This window comes from Eubalaena glacialis, chromosome 17, assembly GCF_028564815.1.
Source record: "Eubalaena glacialis isolate mEubGla1 chromosome 17, mEubGla1.1.hap2.+ XY, whole genome shotgun sequence".
NCBI lineage: Eukaryota > Metazoa > Chordata > Mammalia > Artiodactyla > Balaenidae > Eubalaena > Eubalaena glacialis.
In genome coordinates this window covers 2,493,063-2,507,175 of record NC_083732.1, presented here as the reverse complement: position 1 = coordinate 2,507,175, position 14,113 = coordinate 2,493,063, and the positions used below count along the sequence as shown (strand labels likewise).

At 43.9% G+C, this 14,113-nt stretch overlaps 1 protein-coding gene across 5 annotated transcripts in view; it reads left to right on the top strand.

Annotated features, from left to right (window-relative positions):
* The window catches only part of PCMTD1 (protein-L-isoaspartate (D-aspartate) O-methyltransferase domain containing 1), a 62,917-nt gene that overhangs the window by 16,185 nt on the left and 32,619 nt on the right, over positions 1–14,113 (top strand). The window contains exons 2-3 of one of the 5 annotated variants that reach the window (XM_061171533.1): positions 1,958–2,024; positions 11,750–12,179. The exons of 2 other annotated variants lie outside the window; for them this stretch is intronic. In XM_061171533.1, the coding sequence (XP_061027516.1) occupies positions 11,873–12,179 (307 nt within the window). In that variant the 5' untranslated portion in view covers positions 1,958–2,024; positions 11,750–11,872. Of the gene's footprint in view, positions 1–1,957; positions 2,025–11,749; positions 12,180–14,113 lie in introns of those variants that run through there. 2 more of the 5 variants (XM_061171534.1, XM_061171536.1) reach the window with 2 other exon arrangements.

The following is a 14,113-nucleotide window of genomic DNA, read 5'->3' as shown; positions in this document are numbered from 1 at the left end:
GTGTGTGTAGCCTACAAACTAAGAAGGGTGTTTACATTTTCAGATGGTTGGAAAAATACTAAAAGAAGAGTACTGTTTCATGATGTGAAAATTCTATGTAATTCAGGTTTCAAGGGTCCATAAATAAATTTTCTGGGACATAGCCACACTGTTTGATTTATAAGTTGTTTGTAGCTGCTTTTGCTCTAGAAGCACACAGTTCAGAAGTTGTGGTGGAAACTATGGTTTGCAAATCCTAAAATACTTGCTCTCTGACCTTTCATAGAAAAAGTTAGCTCAAGGACTGGGGACACTGAAGATTAAGTGTAGTGGTAGAAGGATCAGCAAGTTAGATGTAAGATGTGCTTGGAGAGTGAAATAAGGATTCCGGGGGCAGTGGGTGGGCAGGTCCTCAGAGATGAGACAGTTGCCGTTGTTGGAGTTTTGGTGCTTGAGCAGTTGTTGAAGGTGCCCAGGATGGTGGGGAGAGCTGGCGGCCGAGAACCTGCAGCCGAGATGCCAGAGTCCCCACTGACACTGGGGGAGTGGACACCTCAGGGTCCTCAGTGTGCACAGATAGGAGAGTGGAGTGGGAGGTAGAAATGCACAACATCTTCTGCACCTTTTCCAACAAGAGAGAAAAGCAGTCGTTATCAATCTTCTAGGCCTTCTTAAACATGGAAGACTATGTATGTATATGTGTTTTCTATAGCTTCTTATTTTTATATGTGTGTGTGTATATATACATGTATATGTATACACACACACATATGTATTTTATATATATATATTTTAAACTCGTATCATGAGTTCACATTGATTCCTCCAATTCCATCCAGCTCACAAGATAAATCCTCACAGTCTTGCCCCAATCTTTCCATGCTTTGGTTTCCCTCAGAAACACCATAGGGTTATTGAGATCTCATTTACAATTGGCACCTAACATCCACAGTATTTTATGTGTCTTTATTATATTTTATTGCTAGATTTCTATACATTTGATGAATGTTTCTTGAAATGGAAACGTGTTCTTTTGTGAGAGGACTAAGTAGGTCTGTATTAAGTCATAAAAACAGCTGTTGAGCACATGGTGTGTGTTACGGACTGTCACAGGCAGTTTACGTAGATTATCCCGTACATTTCTCACGAATCCTGAGGTAGTTATTATTATTAATATTGGGTTTACCATGTAGTAGCTGAGTCCTGGAGAGATGGATTATGTTTCCTGAGGCCGCATAGCTGGGAAGCTGTACAATTAGGGTTCCGACCCAGAACCCACACAGTATCCTATGAGCCTTTATTTAAGTATTATTTTTATTTTAAAAGAGCACTTTCTGTTAGAATATGACTCATAATGAACATACAACTTGATGCGAAGTTACGATTTGATATACTAATACTCATTCTACAAATGATCATTCTACAAATGATCCTTGTAAGGGTAGCAAAGAGTAAAGTAAAATTAAGTTATATTCCTGTTGATGTGGCTCCTGTTGAATTCTGACCAGAATTTCACATTGCGGAGGGTTGTGACTCAGCACTGTAACGTCTGTGCCTATCAGAGTTCCTGAGACTAGGTTATCAGTTTTTGTTTATTAAATGAGGAAATCATCAAGTAAAGTCTTTTTGTGCAAAACACTTAAAAATTAAAATATCCAAACGTAAGGTAATACTGTTTGCTTTGAGTAACTTTTTGTTGAGGGAACATTTAGTGTTTTAAATACGCTATTAATAAACATGATTTTACTCACCCAGTTTGACTACTGTTTATAGTTTGAAGACCAGTCTAACTTCATTTTAAAATGAAACGGTTTCTTACATTACTACAGATCTTTAGTTCTGTGCATTCATTTTAGCCAAATTAAAAGTAATTTTTAAACATTTTTTCTGAAAATATGCTAGCTATTTAAGAGACTGCTTTCCTTGAGCAGAGACTGTCTGTGTGCACTGAAGCCATCCTTTGACATTCTTTCCTCAGTGTGCCTGTGTCGTGCTCATCTTGCCGGATCCGTGGTGAAGAAGTGTTCAGTGCAGCCTGGAGGGAGGTACTGAGCTATAGTTTTAAAAGCTTTTGCAAGCATTTTGATTGCTTAGTTTGGACAGTTTTCTCAAAATGAGATTTATTAAGTAAAGGAACCACTGATGACAAATTAATCATTTGAACTTAAGGTGAAGCTCTTAGCACTTACTTCAGAGCCCATAGCATTGTTATGGTCATCTTAGGACGACAGTTCATTTCTCAGAACTTCTTAAACTTTCTCTGGGTTGTGAGTAAAAATAAGGATAGAACTATTTGTCCCCATAAATGAAATGAAGCTATAGTATCAATGTGGTGTGTGTGTGTGTTTGCATTTCTCAAGGGTCTCAGACCTGCATTTCTAGTCATTTTATTTCTGATAATGTGAATATTAGTAGTAGAGCATGACATAAGATCTATGAATAAGGCTGAAATATCTCTGTACTTAGGAAATCCAGAACAATTTACTCTTTCTCAGTTGGTTTTCTTCATTCGTATGGTGCAGGTAATACCACCTGTCCTGAAATACCCTAAGGTAATTATGATATTATGTGAGTTGGTACTGAAATATAACAAGGTGTTTTTGTTTTATGCAGCTTTTACTAGTGTCTGTCTGTAGATAAAGTGACCATGATGGACTTCAGAAAGATGCCATTTTATAGAACTACCATACGACCCAGCAATTCCACTACCGGGTATATACCCTGAGAAAACCATAATTCAAAGAGTCATGTACCACGATGTTCATTGCAGCTCTATTTACAATAGCCAGGACATGGAAGCAATCTAAGTGTCCATCGACAGATGAATGGATAAAGAAGATGTGGTACATATATACAATGGAATATTACTCAGCCATAAAAAGAAACGAAATTGAGTTATTTGTAGTGAGGTGGATGGACCTAGAGTCTGTCATACAGAGTGAAGTAAGTCAGAAAGAGAAAAACAAATACCTTATGCTAACACATATATATGGAATCTAAAAAAAAAAGGTTCTGAAGAACCTAGGGGCAGGACAGGAATAGAGACGCAGATGTTGAGAATGGACTTGAGGACATGGGGAGGGGGAAGGGTAAGCTGGGACGAAGTGAGAGAGTGCCATGGACATACATACACTACCAAATGTAAAATACTTAGCTAGTGGGAAGCAGCCGCATAGCACAGGGAGATCAGCTCGGTGCTTTGTGACCACCTAGAGGGGTGGGATAGGGAGGGTGGGAGGGAGATGCAAGAGGGAGGGGATATGGGGATATATATATATATATATGGCTGATTCACTTTGTTATAAAGCAGAAACTAACACACCATTGTAGAGCAATTATACTCCAATAAAAATGTTAAAAAAAAAAAAGAGATGCCATTTTATAATACTGGAAAACTGTAGTTAACCTTACATTCTTTATCTTTGCTTAGTAAAGCGCTTACTTAGACTTTCTGAAAGTTTTTAAAGGTGCCATCAAAATAATTTGATGTAATGACTGTCTCCCAGTTGAAAAAACCAAAACCAGAAAAGATAAGCACTTGCTCAGAATCATCCTGTGTGACAAGGCCAGGCTTTGCGTTACACAGTATATGTTAATATACAGAAAGAACATCTTTGGCGTGAGCTCATCTTCTGGTTTATTTTATAACGAAATATTGGAACAAATTAGTGGAAGGGAACAGATACAAATTATCTGAACTGATGAGTAGTTTCCAAACCGTGTAGTTTTGCTTCGGAGTATTCTTTTATTTTTATTTGAATATTGTCCTGTGTGAATTCATAATTTTTCAAATAAGCCCCACTTTGAAAGCATGACCCAAGAGGAGCTGAAAATATGTATGCTTTTCTCTCATGCTTCCCCATCGATCTCATTACGTCCTAAGAACATTGTCACTTAACGGACTGAAAGCGGACAGCACAGCTGCCATTTCAGTATTCTGGTTAAGACTTTTCCCGAGTTAGAGGAAGTAAACAACTTGCAGGCTGTGGCTCCTATGAGGATTGTTTTTAAGTGTTAAGGATTGTAGTATAGCACTTCTTAATACTTCTTGAAAAATTGAAAGATGTTAAGTAAATATCCTCAAACCTGATGAGGTTATTACCCGAGGATTGGTTTTCTTACGTCACAGACACGTGTATAGTGAGGGTGTTTGTGGTCTACGATTAGGGCTGTGCTCGGTGACCACGTGCTTGCGCGGCAGTGGTAGAGGTTTGACAAGGCCGTAGATTCAGATCTTTGAGTAAGAGGAGAGGAGGAGAGACTCCTGGAGCTATATGAAGTTCTGTAATTTTCAAAATAATAAGATTTCAGATTGAGTTGCTTCATATCTCTTCTTTAAAAAAATGTGTATTTCTTTATCCCCTCGTGTCCTGTACCTTGAACTCTTCAGCGAGCCGCCACCTACTGCTTCTCTGTCCGTCTGTGAGTTCATGCTGTTGTCCAGTGTCCCAGGTGGTGGGGAGGAGGGGAGAATTAGAAGAATGAGGGGCACTGTGGGGAAAGGCAGCGGGAGCAACTCTGGAGTAGTGGGGTTGAGAAGGTAACTGAGAAGTCCGCATCGGTGAATATAGGCATGTTGGCACTTGCCGAATGTCAGAGTATCTAGTGTGGACGCTTGAACAGATTTTCTTTCGTTTCTTCAGACTGTCTGTCATAGTGAACTGAAGGGCTGGGGAGGAGACAGTGGCTTATCAGTTTGCCTTTCTTCCTGGCGCTCCATCTTCAGGGTTCACACTCTCCCTCTAGAACCGTGTCTCACGGAGGCCACTCCCTGCGTGATAACTGCGCCAGATTCCAGAACTGGTCCTTCTTTGTGTTCCCTCTTTGGTCTTCTAGATTGAAAAATGAAAGTTTGGAATGTGTGTTGTGTCATAGAAGTGAAAGAAAATGAAGTATTTACTGGATTTGTGTGTTATTAGGAGCTTTATATGTAGCGCACTCTTTACTCTTCACAAATTTGATGATGTGATAATTATTTTTCCCATTTTGTAGATAGGGAAACTGAAGATCACAGGTTAAATAGTTTGCCCGAGGCTGTACAGTCAGTAAATGACATCAGATGCTTCATTTCCGTCTAATCCAGGGGTCCCCAACCCCTGGGCCGCAGAGCAGTACCGGTCCGCGGCCCTAGCAGCCGGGCGCGCAGCAGGAGGTGGGAGGCGGGTGAGCGAGCCAGGCTTCATCTGCCACTCCCCATCGCTCGCGCCCCAGCCCCCGGTCTGTGGAAAAATTGTCTTCCACGAAACTGGTCCCTGGTGCCCACAAGGTTGGGGACCGCTGGTCTCATCCATTCTTTCTTTGGAACCAAGAGTACAAACGGGAGGAAAAAAAGGAAATGAGAGGTTGAGGAGAGGGAAGGAGATCTGAACTGAACATCTTTTCAGCTAAGAGAATGAAAGGTTCTTCTGAGTGAGAGGTCAGGAGCCTCTGGGCCAACTGTTGTGTTTCAGGAGGGTCCACGGCTTGACAGACCGGATTTGCGTGGTGGCTCACCCCTGCCGGCTGTGAGCTTGTCTCGTGGTCTTTGAACTTTGTTCTCGTCAGTAAGATAAGGTTAGTGCTGCTTCGTAGGGATGCTGAAGAAACAGACTCCAGTGCCTGGTAGGTAGAGGTACATAGGGAATTGCATGTGTGTGTTATTAGTACTGAAACAAGGGCAAGCTTTGCATTATCCTTGGATGTAGAGTTAATGAGATGTTCTCAGCAGCTTTTGGCATGGAGTAGCGAACCTTGGCTCACCCTATTTTTTCTTTTTCTTCCTTTCATAAGTCTCTGTGTTTCCTCGTGTTTGTCTGTCATCATTGAGAAAGGTTCCCATGCAGTTCTCTCTGTACTCAGAGCGGCCTTGGTCCATGACTCCCACGGCAAGATCCTTGAGGGCTTGAGGAAGAAAGAGCCTATGTTTGTGCCCTCCAGTAGTGTGTTCTCCTTTGTTTGGGTCACCAGTCTCCTTCCCCCAGAGCTGGGTGAGCTGTGTCCCCACCTCTGCGGAGACAGGACCACAAGGAGCGACCGCTGGCCACCGGCGCCGGGAAGGCCGGGAGGGGTCAGCCTTCAGCCTGTTCTCTTGCCGCCCCGTGGCGTCTGTCTGCCACCGGCTTGCTTCCTGCCTCCTTTGACTTGGCTTTAACCTTCCATAGAACATCCCTAAGCTGCCTGAAAGACACCATGATATTGAATGGGGCTGCCAGTAGTTCTTTCCCACAACCAGGTACATTAAAGTCACAGACCTAATTTTGAAAGCATGGCAAGCAGCTTTTGGAGCGCTTGGAGATCATGTCAGGTGAGCTTATGTGAATGTGCCCTTTGCTCCTCCACCCTCAAGGAGCGAAAACTGTTCTTAGGAGTAAGTGCGACAGCTTCCTTCCGGGGCATAACTGCTCAAGCTGTTCAGTCCTTGATTCTGACACTCTGTCCTGTTCTACCTTTACCCTTTCTTCTTTTTCTCAGAATCCTTATTTTGCTTTTATTGTTTAATGCAGGACTTGAACACCCCTAAATTTTTTTTTTTTCTTCTATGTTACAGAAAATGGCAGGAGTGGGGCAGAAAAAATTGTGATTGAAATGCTGAGGCACAGACACTCATTCCTAGATAACTAAAACTCAGTTGTATTCAGTGCAGGTTTAACTGATGCCAAAATAGCAGAGAAATCAGAGCCCTGGGGAACCTTAGGAATCAGAGACTTAGCCTCTTCATTTCACAGGTGAGGAAGTGATGGTCTGGAGGGTTGCCCAGAGCCATACAGCAAAGTTATCAGTGGGATCGAGGCTAGACCTTGGTCTCTTGACTTGTGTTTGGCACTTTTCCATGATCGAGATGGAATTATCTCAGAATTAACAAATGGCAAACACATTCCATGACCTAATGCTGTAATGGCTTTTTTAATACTGTTTGCTTTACTCATAAAAAATGAACTGTATTTCAAGTTAGGAGATTATTATTGTTTGCCTTACTCATAAAAAATGACCTGTATTTCAAGTTAGGAGATTATTGTTGAATTATTAAAACATTCACTACAGATTTAACTTGCCGAACTCCTCATATGTACATTGATTATAATCAATTTAAAATCTCATGGTCCAGTAGTCAGGGGATTGGTTACTTGGTGCATCTGTCTGACGGAATATCATGCCCCTGGATTTTGGAAGAATTTTTGATGGCATGAATAAATGCTTAAGACATATTAAGTGAAAGTTGAAATAATATATACAGTATAATACCAACATTGTGTTAAAAACATAAGAATATTGATGCTTAGAAAGTAAATAATAACAGTGATTCTTCAAAGGTTAGGCTTATCAATAATTTTTATTTATTTTACTTGGTTTTCAGGTTTTCTGTAAATGCATATACTATTATAATCAAATCAGTGAATATTATAAAATGTAATTTATAATTATACATATAATTTATATGTACTATGTGATTCATTTTTCACTCAGTTTTTCAGAACAATGTATATGATAAAATGACGTCTTAGAAGCTCTGTAGTGTAAATTATTATTTATATTATGATCTCTTTTTTGTTTCGTGGTTTTTCTGCTGTAGACTTATTTTATTGGTTAAGTGTATTTTTATTCCTTAGGAAACTATTCTCCGTGTGTCTTTATTGTACTTCATCTGGTCTAAATAAATATATATAGCTGTCTTTATTTTTACCATGTCAGTTTTGTTCAAATAATGCAAATACACAGTTTAGAAAGTTAAGTGATACTACGAGCCTTGGAGACAAAGCATAGCAGTTCCTGGCTTCACCTGCCCCCCCCCCCCCCCCCAGGAGGCTCACACTCCAGAGGGAACTTAAAAAGATAGCTTTTACGTTCTGCTACAGATGAAGGGTTAGCTCCCATACCCCCCTTTACCTCCCTCTCATCCTCCCAGTGTGGTTAAATGACTATTCAAATTAAATCAGCAGTCATGTTTTCTCTTATGACTATGTGAATGTTGCCTTCCACAGACCAAATAATGTATTCCAGTCCTAACAGTCCCTTTCTCTTACGGTTTTGGTTTTCCCTTAATATCCTGTTTCAGGCGTTCAGCGCGCCTCTCGCTGTCTGACGTCCTCCCCTGGCTCTGCCCCCCCTGCAGGAGGCGGTCTGGGCTCCATGTGCTGTGCCCTGCGAGCTTGCCAGGCCCCTTGGTCCTTCTGGCCTCCGGAGCACTGCTTTCTGCCCCCGGGCTCACCTCTGCGGTGCTGTTTGCAGTGTTTGAGCGGGTGGATTGCCCCTGTCCCTTCTGCATCCCGAAATGCCTTTCCTGCTTTCTGCTGTCTCTGCTTCCCAGGCCTTCTTTAGGCAACTCTTGCGGTCCTTCCATCCCCTCCCTTGCCCCCACTGTGTCTGGGCTGGGTGCCCCCTAACACCTTGTGCAGCTGCTGTGCTCTGTTCATCTGAGTTTGTAATTGTTTATGCCAGCTGCTTGCCACATGTGCTCTGGGGTCCTTGAGGTCTCCTAGGATCTTTTCAAGGGTCTGAGAGGTCAAGTACTGGGTTTTTCTACTATAACATCTAAAAACACCTCATGTTTTGCAAAACAGCAGGGCTTGTGGGAAAAATAGCATTGGGGCATGCCACTCAAAGCCTGTGCAACCAGCTTACCAGCAGAAACAATACCAATCCTAATAAAATTTCTGGGACAGCTAAACCTCTACTGGGGTTTGCAGCTGGCATAACAGTCAGTCAGTCCTTCACAGCCTTAAACCCTAGGGTTCATCGTCCTCCTTTGACATTCAGGCCCTGGAAGACCATTTGCTTATGGATTATCATTTTATTTGCATATAGATGTCATTTTTATTAAAATTAAAAAATCTGAACCTGGGTATAGCCTTCATTAGTCTGTTGTTTTAATTCAGGGAAAACGTCTTAGCATTTTTACATCTGCATCCACAGTCCCCCAGATTACTTGAAGACACTGTACCATCATCTCATTGTCTTACATAGGAAGGTACTCTATTCTAAGCTTTTTGCTTAAAGTCTTTATGAGCTGCTACGGTATGCCTTTAGTGTGTGGAAGCTTGTGCCTTCCTGTCACTTCAGAACACGAACATGTATTGTAAACCACCACACCTTCATTATCTCCACGTCATTACTGTGTATGCTGAACGTGTGAGCTCATTTGTGTTGAAGAAGCATGCACTGCAGCAGGTTGTACCTCCTATTCCAGGAAGCCTTTCCTGACTTCCTCCCTCCTGCATACCCTTTCAGCTTTCTGTTCAGATCTGTTTCTTTCCTACCAGACCAGAGAGAAAGGAGTCTGGGAAATCGCAGTTGGGCGCTACACCCTGTTGACAAGGTGATGTTTCTTCCAGCCTTCTGAGTGCCTGGTCTGTTGCAGTAGATCTGAAACACAGATGCACTGCACTTTCTCAAATGGAAAAGTAATTAATACCTGACTGACTCTGCTGCCTATAGTAGATGTTCCTAAACTAGAGTGGACTCCTGGGTCTCTAGGAACTCAGGAGCCTTCTGAAATTGTATGCAACACTTCTAGTTTGTTCATTTTTTAATAGAGGGGAGTTTGTGACCAAACTCTCAAAAGGGTCCCCCGCAAAGAAATCACTGGCCTACAGGGTGAAGTCTGCCCGGCTCCGTGTAGCTTCTCTGCTCTCTTGACTCAGGCTGAGCCCTTTCCGCAGCCTGTAATTCCCTGCCTCCCTTCACTGTGTTGCACAGTCCATGCCCTTAACAGAGCTTCCTTGACCCCGGGAGCCAGTTCCCTCTTTGGGCTCCATGGGCCCCTTCGGCCGCCGTCTGTCACATGAGCTGGAGCTCCCCATCCCTTTACGGACGGTTTCTCACTTGACAGTGGGCGTGCGAGGGCCTTCTTCCCAGGCCTATGGTGGCTTTGATGAGGTGGTACACAGATGGCAGCAAATGGTGGTAGCCCCTGCTTGCTTGGGTCTTCCCCTTGCCTTTCTCACCGAGAGTGTGAGCTCCCGTGTGGTGAGGCCCACGTGTGCGTTTTGCTGTGATGATTTTGGGTAGGGTTCAGGAGGACCCGAGAAGGGTCAGGTCACTCTTCAGCCATAAAACAGAGCAGAAGGGAAACAATTTTTCAAGCTAGTAGGTGATGGCGTTTCGGTAGAGCCGTCTGTAAAATGTCTCTGCGTAGTCAGCGTCGCTCTCGTCAGACCCTCAGCAAGTGCTGCACGGGGGCTGCCGGGAGCTGCCGCAGCCTAGCGTCGCCAGCTTTTCTGTCGTCTCGGGAAGACTTTGAGGACCAGGTGGGAAAGCTAACCTGCGCTTAGAGGCCACGCTGTCAAAAACACCTCTAAATGGGGAATTCCCTGGCGGGCCGGCGGTAGGACCCTAAGATCCCGCCAGCCTCACGGCGCGGCCAAAATCCCACCACCGATAAATGCTGGCATTGCCCCCCGCGCGGCGCGAGGCGCTGGAGCTGGAGAGGGTCTGTCCCGTCCGCCTTCGCTGCGTGGCGGCTGCGGAGCGCTCGGCTCGCGGGGAGGACGGCGCTGCGGGCCCTGGCCCTTTGCAAGGGGAGCGGGTGGGGACGCCGGAGCCAGCCGTGTGTGTGCGTCACATAGGAGCGCGGCACGAGTCTGCGGTGCTTCCCCTGCTTGGAGAGGAGGAGAGACAGGAGGGGCACCGAGTCTGCAGTGTTTCCCCTGCTTGGAGAGGAGGAGAGACAGGAGGGCACCGGCGCTGGGGCAGGCCCTGGGGGCGCGGCCGCTCGGCTGGCTGCTCGTCTTCTCTCCCGCCCGGAGTGGACCGAGTGCGCTGTCAGAGCTCTTGCTTCTGGCCATGGGTGTTTTCGTTCCTCGCTTTCCCTCTCGCCTGATTTATTAATTCAGAAATTAATTGATACATGAATTTGCTTATTAGCGCATTGAATAAAGCTTAAATTGTGTATTAAATAGTACTATTGAAATTCTTATTTTATCAAGTTGCACTTATGTCTCCGTTCAAAGATGCTGAGTTTGACTTGTTAAAGAAGTTCATTGTACCTACGTGTGTATATCATGTTCTAACGCTTAAACTATTAAAGTTGTTAACAAAATTTGTGGTCTCATTTATCATGACAGGATTTACCAAACACAACAATATTAATATGTATATTTACCTGTATGTATATTTATTTATATACACACATTTTAAACATGTTGTAGTTCCATTTTGTATTCCGTGTTTAGGTAATCTACTTTATGTTAACATTTTGAATTTATGTGGTGCATTTAGGAATTGATAGTGGATATTTAAGTTTAGGAATCTTAAATCCAGTAACTCGTGTATATTTACCTAGGCTTTCCACACTCTGAAGAAGGCCACGTGGCTCAGTGGCGGAGGAGCGTGGTCTCTGGAGTCTGGAAGGCCGGGGACCACGCCCCAGCAGCGCCCCTTCCAGAGCAGCGCTGTCCGCTATGGCAGCCACTGGCCACGTGGGGCCCTTCAACACTTGGAGTGCAGCCGGTGTGACTGCATTTTTAATTGTATTTAATTTTAATTAATTTAGGTCTAGGTAGCCATGTGTGACCGTGGCTGCCATACTGGGCCTCACAGTATGAGGTGATTTAACTTAGTTCTGTGTCCCAGGTTTCCTGTCTGTACAGATGAGATCAAACTTAAGCTGCCTTTTGTGGTGGTTATAAGAATAAATAAAACAATACATTTAAAGAGTTTAACTCTGTGCCTGGAGCAGAATATGTCCTTGAGAAATGGTAGTTAGTTATAATGACTATTATATATTTAATAAACTGGAATTACTTTCCTTTTGAGCATTCATTTAAACCTGTTTATTTTTATTCTTCCCTTTCAGGATTAATTTATTTTTGGAAATCAAGTGCAATATTAAAGGAAAGCAAACCGCACTACATTATTGGAAGCCATTTCTGCTAATTTTATTACATTTTAAAATTGATGGTTTGATTTGCATACTGTCATGGGAGGAGCTGTGAGTGCTGGGGAAGATAATGATGACTTGATTGATAACTTAAAAGAAGCGCAGTATATCCGCACTGAGCGAGTGGAGCAAGCCTTCAGAGCGATTGATCGCGGAGATTACTATTTGGAAGGCTACCGGGACAGTGCGTACAAAGACTTAGCCTGGAAGCATGGCAACATACACTTGTCAGCACCTTGCATTTATTCTGAAGTTATGGAAGCGTTGAAACTTCAACCAGGACTGTCTTTTCTTAACCTGGGAAGTGGAACCGGATATTTAAGTACAATGGTGGGCTTAATTTTAGGTAATTTTATTTTTGTAAAATTCTATTTTAAAAAGTAAGCTGAGTTTGTATTACTGTTTATGACTTATAGGGTTTGTAACTTTGTGTACAATGTATGTCTGAATGTATATTCTAAAAGTAGTTACCTTCCTTAAGTGTGGAAACACAAGGTCATAGTAGTAATCTTTCCTTATTTTCAGCCCTGACCCTGATAGTTAGCTTTGCATTCAGTCCTAGACTTAAAAAGTTCTTGGAACTGTTTTTGAATCCCCAGCCATTGTCTGTACTTAGAATTGAACAGTTGGAAGGTGGGAAACTCAGGAGTATCATGTAATCTACTTCAGGTAAAGTGTCCTGACAGCTGGCATCCTGACAGCTGGCGTAGAGAGTTTGATGGCTATCAGTCAGTGCCCCATGGTGAAGGGGATGGTGCTGTGCTCTTGTTAGGGTGCAGGAGTCTGGGGGGTATGGAGGGTGTGGCACTGCGGGGCAAAGCACAGGACCGGGGAGAGAAGTGTGTATGTCATTAAGTTTCAGCCATCTCGTTGAGTGTCTCTCTGCCAGGCCTTATTTCTGGAGCGAGTATACAGCAGTGATCAAAAGGGACAAATGTCTCTGCCTTCAAGAAGCTTACTGGGTGCTTACTACGAGGGCTAGGCATTGCTGAAAGCACTTGACATACAGTAACTCATTTAATGCTCCCAATAACCCTGTGAAGTATGTATTGTCATGATTCCTGCGTATGTCGGTGAGTAAACCGAGGCACAGAGGTTCAGTGACTCGCCTAGTGTCATGTGGCTAGGAAATGACAGCTGGGAGATTGAGAAGGCGGGTGGACAAAGCATGCGTGCAGGAGAGTCTGCTCTAAGACATTGTGATGTTGGATGGAGGATGAACAACCATGAGTGTCACTGAGCCGCTTAGTACTTACTGAGAACTGCTGTGTGACAAGCAGTAAGGTAGAGCGTCAGGCCCATAACACAGACCCTTGCCCTTGAGTTTGCAGACTGGCGGGAGTGGAGAGACATAGGAAAATGCACGGTTCTCATCCCATGTGACGTGTGCTGTAGTTGGGGTGTGTGCCCAAGTTACAGGGATGGGACTGGTTTACAGGTTACTCTACAGTGATGGGGATCATGGAAGGGTTTTAAATAGAGAAATGGCTGTACTGTAGGAGGGCGAGCCCGTGTCCTGGTGCGCTGAGGCACTTCTGGTTTTTCCCGGTCATCCTAGCATCAGTATTAATGATGTCCTTTTCTTTCCCAAAGTGTCCCAGTCTGGACGGTGAATTATGTGTTCACATCGTACGACTTTAGGCATTTTCAGGCCTGAAGTTCCCCCTTCCTAAACACTGACTAGCTCCGTACTTGCTCTCCTAGTCATGGAACCTGCAATCATTTCACTTTAAAAAAAAAAAAAAGCCCTTTCATCCCACAGCTGAGTCAGTTCCCGATACATAATAACTGGTCAAAAACGGTAACATTATTAATTTTTGCCAAGAAGGAAAGTTAGCAGCTTACATTTAAATTTGGTGCTCTGCTGACCCTGAGAGAGCAGTTTTTCATCAGGTTGGGAGTCCCAGAAACCTAGCACTTGTATCATTAGAGCCGCTTTGGAAAAGGAATCTCTAGGGTTTGAGACGGTCTCCAAATCAAAGGAACTTAGCGGAGGGAGTAGGGAGAGCTGCTTTTCCAAAGTGGGAGCTGCCTTCCTTGAGCCAGTGCGTCTCTTGACTAGCTGTGGCCGCTTAAGACTCCAGTCCAGGCCTCACTCCACGTCCAGGCACCTGTTGTTCTGCCTTTCACTCCCCTAGCCGGTCAGCTGGCTCCTGCTGAGGGAGGGCAGTTTAGCCAAAGGCCTGGTGGGGGGAGAGCAGGGGTCCTAGCTAGCAGCCTTACCAGCAGTGAGGTCACCCTCCTAAACTCCATTCCTTCGTACTTGTCTCCCAAGAAATT